General features: G+C 24.4%; 1 protein-coding gene across 1 annotated transcript in view; it reads right to left on the bottom strand.

The window, feature by feature from the left end:
- Positions 1–4839: 4839 nt before the first annotated feature.
- LOC122264652 (ADAM 17-like protease) overlaps positions 4840–7817 on the bottom strand; it is a 15631-nt gene continuing 12653 nt past the window's right edge. The window contains exons 8-10 of the mRNA XM_086549073.1: positions 6879–7320; positions 6462–6577; positions 4840–6312 (exon numbers count right to left, since the gene is read on the bottom strand). Coding sequence (XP_086405199.1) covers positions 5854–6312; positions 6462–6577; positions 6879–7320 — 1017 coding nt within the window. The 3' untranslated portion in view covers positions 4840–5853. The remainder of the gene's footprint in view (positions 6313–6461; positions 6578–6878; positions 7321–7817) is intronic.

Below are 7817 nucleotides of genomic sequence, written 5' to 3'. Positions count from 1 at the left end.
AATCAATTTGAATCTACAGTATTGTTTTAATTTAAAGCCATCGATGAACACATTACAGGCTGGGGTGATGTTTAACGGCTAATCCCCATTACTATGGTCTTTTTCCTGTTTAGTTTTAGCCCTCTTTTCTGCTTTCTCTTTCAGAGATGTTGACTAGATTCTGGAGATTTTGTTCATTATCAACCATATCAGTTTCCATAATCATTTCACTGTCGAATAAGAAAATTTTTGGTGAAAAAGCATAAGCCTGTCTTACACCTCTCTATCTGAGTGAAGGTGCGGGTTTCGTGATCCATATTCATGGATGCCGTTTGTTCTCATTATAAATTCTTTATGATCCAGAGGGATTTTTCATGTCTACTTCTTCCAGTTAGATAATTAACTCAATGTGTTTCACACGGTCAAACACTGGTATAACCTATAAAGCAGAAATACAGGTCTTTTTTTATACATCTAGAGAATGTTCAGTGAGGGTCTTAAGTATGCGAACTGCATTTGTAGTTCCTTTATCTTGATCAAAGCTACATTATGGTTTTGATATTTCTGGTTTTATTTTCCAGTGTAGCTCATCCGTGTAATAGTTTAGTGGAGTTGGCACTCTGTTACTCTTGCTTTCTTCAACAATGTATGTTGATTTGGTAAGAGGTCCTGGAAAGTTATTTTTGATGATATGGTTCTCTTCTCTTCTGTCACTGAACAACTCTGATCTATTCTGCCCATCATTCCAGTATCTTTACTCTTCTCCTTGTGCAATATTTGCAGATTGAATCTTTGCAACTGTTATATTTCTTTGCACCTGTCATCTAGCCAGGACTCCTTGGCTTCATTGATGTTTCTTCACCTCTTTGTTTCCTTTTGCTAGCCTGTGCCTCCATTAGGTTTAAAATATCATGTCATCCATTTCTATTTACATCTTTTTCCAAGTTTGGAGACCTCTTCAGATATTCAGATTGCTTCTCAATATCCTCAATATTTTCTACTGTTTTGAATTTATCTCCACTGATAGGCAATATTTGTTGCAAATAGTTTCATTTGAGTTTAGATGAGCCATATTAAGTTTGAGATATCCTCTTGACATTTAACTTTCCAGGGAAAGTTTTGGCTGTAAGGAGTGCATTCCTGAAACTGTTGTTTATAAAAATAACCCAATATTAACCCACTCACGATGGGGGCATTCCAGCCTTGAATGTCCCAATGCCGGGGCGTTCGAATTATTAGGCCTAAATCAGTTAAATAAACGACGCCGTATGGCGTCCCCAGCGAACGGGCCTAGAATGCGCGGTACCGTAGTGTACCACCCGTCACAAGAGGGTTAATCACCAGAAGATATAATGCATTTCCCATAGAAGAAGAAGAAGACCGGTCTACAAGAGGCTGTATTACACAAGTCAGGATGCCATTGATGGAAGCACACCTCTCATAATGTCAAATTTCTTCACTATTTTTGTTGACTCAATAGACCTATTGTTATCCCTATGTGATTAAAGTCAAACTTATTAAACCTTCCCAAGTCACATTTGCTATCATTTATTTGCATTTGTGCACAAGCACAACAGTCACATATCTGGTATGGCATTTTTTTTTTTTTTTTTTTTTTTTTTTTTTTTGTTATTTATTTTTTTTTTTTTGTGTTTTTTTTTTTTTTTTTTTGGTGCTTTTTATTTTTTTTTTGTTTTTTTTTTTTTTTTTTTTTTTTTTTTTTTTTTTTTTTTTTTTTTTTTTTTTTTTTTTTTTTTTTTTTTTTTTTTTTTTTTTTTTTTTTTTTTTTTTTTTTTTTTTTTTTTTTTTTTTTTTTTTTTTTTTTTTTTTTTTTTTTTTTTTTTTTTTTTTTTTTTTTTTTTTTTTTTTTTTTTTTTTTTTTTTTTTTTTTTTTTTTTTTTTTTTTTTTTTTTTTTTTTTTTTTTTTTTTTTTTTTTTTTTTTTTTTTTTTTTTTTTTTTTTTTTTTTTTTTTTTTTTTTTTTTTTTTTTTTTTTTTTTTTTTTTTTTTTTTTTTTNTTTTTTTTNTTTTTTTTTTTTTTTTTTTTTTTTTTTTTTTTTTTTTTTTTTTTTTTTTTTTTTTTTTTTTTTTTTTTTTTTTTTTTTTTTTTTTTTTTTTTTTTTTTTTTTTTTTTTTTTTTTTTTTTTTTTTTTTTTTTTTTTTTTTTTTTTTTTTTTTTTTTTTTTTTTTTTTTTTTTTTTTTTTTTTTTTTTTTTTTTTTTTTTTTTTTTTTTTTTTTTTTTTTTTTTTTTTTTTTTTTTTTTTTTTTTTTTTTTTTTTTTTTTTTTTTTTTTTTTTTTTTTTTTTTTTTTTTTTTTTTTTTTTTTTTTTTTTTTTTTTTTTTTTTTTTTTTTTTTTTTTTTTTTTTTTTTTTTTTTTTTTTTTTTTTTTTTTTTTTTTTTTTTTTTTTTTTTTTTTTTTTTTTTTTTTTTTTTTTTTTTTTTTTTTTTTTTTTTTTTTTTTTTTTTTTTTTTTTTTTTTTTTTTTTTTTTTTTTTTTTTTTTTTTTTTTTTTTTTTTTTTTTTTTTTTTTTTTTTTTTTTTTTTTTTTTTTTTTTTTTTTTTTTTTTTTTTTTTTTTTTTTTTTTTTTTTTTTTTTTTTTTTTTTTTTTTTTTTTTTTTTTTTTTTTTTTTTTTTTTTTTTTTTTTTTTTTTTTTTTTTTTTTTTTTTTTTTTTTTTTTTTTTTTTTTTTTTTTTTTTTTTTTTTTTTTTTTTTTTTTTTTTTTTTTTTTTTTTTTTTTTTTTTTTTTTTTTTTTTTTTTTTTTTTTTTTTTTTTTTTTTTTTTTTTTTTTTTTTTTTTTTTTTTTTTTTTTTTTTTTTTTTTTTTTTTTTTTTTTTTTTTTTTTTTTTTTTTTTTTTTTTTTTTTTTTTTTTTTTTTTTTTTTTTTTTTTTTTTTTTTTTTTTTTTTTTTTTTTTTTTTTTTTTTTTTTTTTTTTTTTTTTTTTTTTTTTTTTTTTTTTTTTTTTTTTTTTTTTTTTTTTTTTTTTTTTTTTTTTTTTTTTTTTTTTTTTTTTTTTTTTTTTTTTTTTTTTTTTTTTTTTTTTTTTTTTTTTTTTTTTTTTTTTTTTTTTTTTTTTTTTTTTTTTTTTTTTTTTTTTTTTTTTTTTTTTTTTTTTTTTTTTTTTTTTTTTTTTTTTTTTTTTTTTTTTTTTTTTTTTTTTTTTTTTTTTTTTTTTTTTTTTTTTTTTTTTTTTTTTTTTTTTTTTTTTTTTTTTTTTTTTTTTTTTTTTTTTTTTTTTTTTTTTTTTTTTTTTTTTTTTTTTTTTTTTTTTTTTTTTTTTTTTTTTTTTTTTTTTTTTTTTTTTTTTTTTTTTTTTTTTTTTTTTTTTTTTTTTTTTTTTTTTTTTTTTTTTTTTTTTTTTTTTTTTTTTTTTTTTTTTTTTTTTTTTTTTTTTTTTTTTTTTTTTTTTTTTTTTTTTTTTTTTTTTTTTTTTTTTTTTTTTTTTTTTTTTTTTTTTTTTTTTTTTTTTTTTTTTTTTTTTTTTTTTTTTTTTTTTTTTTTTTTTTTTTTTTTTTTTTTTTTTTTTTTTTTTTTTTTTTTTTTTTTTTTTTTTTTTTTTTTTTTTTTTTTTTTTTTTTTTTTTTTTTTTTTTTTTTTTTTTTTTTTTTTTTTTTTTTTTTTTTTTTTTTTTTTTTTTTTTTTTTTTTTTTTTTTTTTTTTTTTTTTTTTTTTTTTTTTTTTTTTTTTTTTTTTTTTTTTTTTTTTTTTTTTTTTTTTTTTTTTTTTTTTTTTTTTTTTCTTTTTTTTTTTTTTTTTTTTTTTTTTTGTTTTTTTTTTTTTTTTTTTTTTTTTTTTTTTTTTTTTTTTTTTTTTTTTTTTTTTTTTTTTTTTTTTTTTTTTTTTTTTTTTTTTTTTTTTTTTTTTTTTTTTTTTTTTTTTTCTTTTTTTTTTTTTTTTTTTTTTTTTTTTTTTTTTTTTTTTTTTTTTTTTTTTTTTTTTTTTTTTTTTTTTTTTTTTTTTTTTTTTTTTTTTTTTTTTTTTTTTTTTTTCTTTTTCTCCCATTTTTTNTTNCTTTTTNTTTTATTTTTTTNTNTTCTTCTTTTTTTTCTTTTTTGTTTGTTTTTTTTTTTTTTTTTTTTTTTTTTTTTTTTTTTTTTTTTTTTTTTTTTTTTTTTTTTTTTTTTTTTTTTTTTTTTTTTTTTTTTTTTTTTATTTTCGATTTTTTTTTTTTATTTTCGATTTTTTTTTTTTTTTTTTTTTTTTTTTTTTTTTTTTTTTTTTTTTTTTTGGGTGTTTTTTTTTTTTTTTTTTTTTTTTTTTTTTTTTTTTGTTTGACTCAATAGACCTATTGTTATCCCTATGTGATTAAAGTCAAACTTATTAAACCTTCTAAGTCACATTTGCTATCATTTATTTGCATTTGTGCACAAGCACAACAGTCACATATCTGGTATGGCATTTTTTTTTTAGGTTGTGCTGATTATGAAGTCAAGACTCCTGACTCAAAGGGGAGGGTTATGAGGAGATTATAAAGCCCATGTCCAAAGCCACTACTTTAGACTACACTGTAACACCTTACTCTCATGACTGAACATTGGTTTAAATGGTAGGAACTAAACTCCATGGATACTGTTAACAATGTTTTATGTAGCATCTTTTTGTCTTTATATCTATAAACTCACAACAAAAATAATTTAAAGAAGGTTGTTTCATATAATATATATATATATATATATATATATATATATATATATATATATATATATATATATATATATATATATATATATATATATATATATATATATATATATATATATGTTTTTTCCCACTGAAAAACTTCTCATACTCTTGTGAAATCTAAATATAGTACATAAGATATGTTTTGTAAAACAAGAAACATTTAAAATTACAACAATTTTGGGTTAAAATCAACTCCTATAAGTACTGTAACTGCCACTTAGCTGAAGATATATACAAATGTATTATAAATATCATCTTAAAAATAGATAAAAGCTTACCTTAACATCTCTGACTTCTTAAAAGAAATGTACAAAGTTCTTAAGGGGTAATAAATACTATCCACTTCTGTTCCTCATAATTCAATTCCTAACAAAGTTTCTCACAATATATTATAACAAATAAAAGAAATATCACAACCACAGAACTTCCTGAAATATGATCCACAATGATAATACTTAGAATACCAGGAATGTTATCATTTGAAAACTGACCTTTGACAGAATGTCTGAGTATTCTTTCTTTGAAATGTCTACTAATGCTGATGCTGTAACTTTTCTTTAGTAAGACATTTGCTATCAATAAATTAGTTTTTTATCTGTATGTTTCTTATAATAATAGTTATATGCTTTTAATTGTCTTTTGTAACACTAAAAGGATATATAGTACTATGGAATATTCCTTCTTTGGTAAATACTGAGATCAATGATGCAAGTGAACTTTTGGTTTATATGATCACTATAAATACTGGCAGTAACAATGAATAAAATGTTATAAAAAGCATTTCCACAATAACCTAGTTTACTCCATACCCCATACTCCCTGGCTAATATGATATTTGTGACAGTGACCTAATGCCATCCTGCTTATCATTTACACAATCATCAACTACTCCAACACAAAAGATGGTGATCCCCTGTTTATGGATATTCATGTGCCTTCTGTTGGTGCTTCCTTCTAATCTACAGTGAATCCTATTATCTTCCTGAAGGTTTGAAATTTTTGGTTTTGCTGATTCTTTTCTTGAATGATCTTTATATTTACATTCTTACCTAAAAGGACTGATTGGTATGGACTACTCCAGGAACTGTTATAGTTAAAATTGTAAAATAGTCCTACATTCTTTTCTAAAGACTGTCTTAGTTAAAAAATAGTATCACCACTTCTCTGGATGTAATTTGCAGTCACACAACTACATGGCACTAGTATAGTGCTGTGACACTGGGGGGCACTGCGGAGTGTTCAGAGTCTGGCGGCTTTCAGCACCTTCAGGAGGGTCTCGCGTGTCATGTGCTCGAGTCCCTGGGTCGTGTGGATGAACACCAGACTCCAGCACACGGTTAGTTGCTTCTTGGGTGCGGCTGGGTTCATGTATTCGCGTGCGTTTGCTGTCAATAATGCGAACACTGTCAGTTGGGTGAATAAGCTCATTGCTGTAGTACCAACGGACATATTTGCAGTAATCCTCCTGTCGGCGGCGGTCAACATAACTGAAAATGCATGATGCAGGGACCCAGATGATGACGGAGATGATGATGACTGTCCCTACAATATTGTCTCGCAAGAACATCAGTACAGTGTTAATGTTAATGTCCTCGATGATGTCCCAGAAACGTTCTACAACATCTTGCACAGTCTTCTCACATTTTCCCTGAAAAATGAAAATCAAGAAAATACAATTTTTCTCAAATAATGATTAGTTAAGAGAGTCATCTTAGCATCCTTTCCGGTCTTCTACTTCCCACACCCTTATAACTTTGGAAATATTTTTTATTGCAATGCAAGTGTTCTAATCATTACCTTGTTGCAGAACCCATGAATGCATGGTGTGCCATCAGGAAGGATATCAAGGGGCATGATAGGGAAGCAGGTGTCATTCAGTGTCTTACGGCAACACCTCTTGCATGCGTTGTCAACTGGAGAGTCAATTGTGAGATAGTTAATATATGATGTATATATATTACTCATTTGGTATTCTATCTAACAAGATATTTTCTTTTTTAGATTCATGTTTTATCTATTCAAAACTGGATAGCTCTACAAAAAGTGAGATTGGTTTCTTTTGAAATTGTTTTGCCATCATATTTGTGATAAAATATGAATAGATAGTAAATGAGAAAAAATAATGTTTTTTTTCATGAAATATCACAAAGATTGCTTTTACATGATTGAAAGGCATCTGATATTAGTTTGGAAACACTAACAATATTGGCTTACTGGTATCACACATGCAGCTCTGCATCTCCTGTGTCTCACAGTAAGGGAGGCAGGACCCCTGGTAGCATTTGCCCTTCTCAATGCAGGAAGTGCCATCGTCCATAGGCTTGGCCTTGGGGCACACTGCTGTAGTGCCCAGACACCTGGATTCATTCTCACATGTGGCTGGCTGTTGCTCCCTGCACTTGACACCCAGACTCATGTACTGGCAGCCGTGGCAGCAGGGTGAGTTACGATCGCTGCAAGTTGCCCCATCTCGCAGTTTGCAGTATTTGTCACAACACAAGTCTATGTCATCCTGACCGACTAGTCCCGCATCGCACTGCTCTTGACCTTCCACACGCTGATTGCCGCAGTAACTCTCTTCTGGCTCAGTGAAACAGCGAGAGGACTTGGCTACTAAGACGGCACGAATGGCTCTGAGACTGCATGGGGAGAACCTCTGAAGGAAAGATTGGAAGAAATTATATCCTCTTCTCTCATGCTCTTTCCTCATATCTATGAAATTTAATGTCTATAACCCATCCTAAAGTTATCCATGAAAATATGCATGTCATGTGATGTCCTCTAAGTAGTCAAAAAGGATGACTACTGTAGATTATTGATCTAAAGTCTCCAGTTAATCTTCAAACTAGGCACTTGCTGCTATAGGAGAGTGTAATTAGGAGATTCTGTTTGAGAGCCAATTTTGTGCTACACTTTGACTGGGTTTTCTAACCAGAAAGTTCACAAGTAGTGAATAAACAAATGACCTGTTCAGACAAAAGATATCTATAAATTAAAACTATGAAAATTGACAAACACACACACACACACACACACAGATTGTACCACACTGCAAAGCATGAGTGTGCTGGCCTGAATTGTAATGCACATGCATAGTATTTGAAATCATCATATACAAAAATATATGGTCTTACATATCACTGTATCATTCAT

The sequence above is a fragment of the Penaeus japonicus genome, unplaced genomic scaffold (assembly GCF_977035675.1).
Source record: "Penaeus japonicus unplaced genomic scaffold, GWHDUDI00000001_assembly GWHDUDI00000021, whole genome shotgun sequence".
Taxonomy (NCBI): Eukaryota; Metazoa; Arthropoda; class Malacostraca; order Decapoda; family Penaeidae; genus Penaeus; species Penaeus japonicus.
This window is presented reverse-complemented; position numbering and strand designations above follow the sequence as displayed.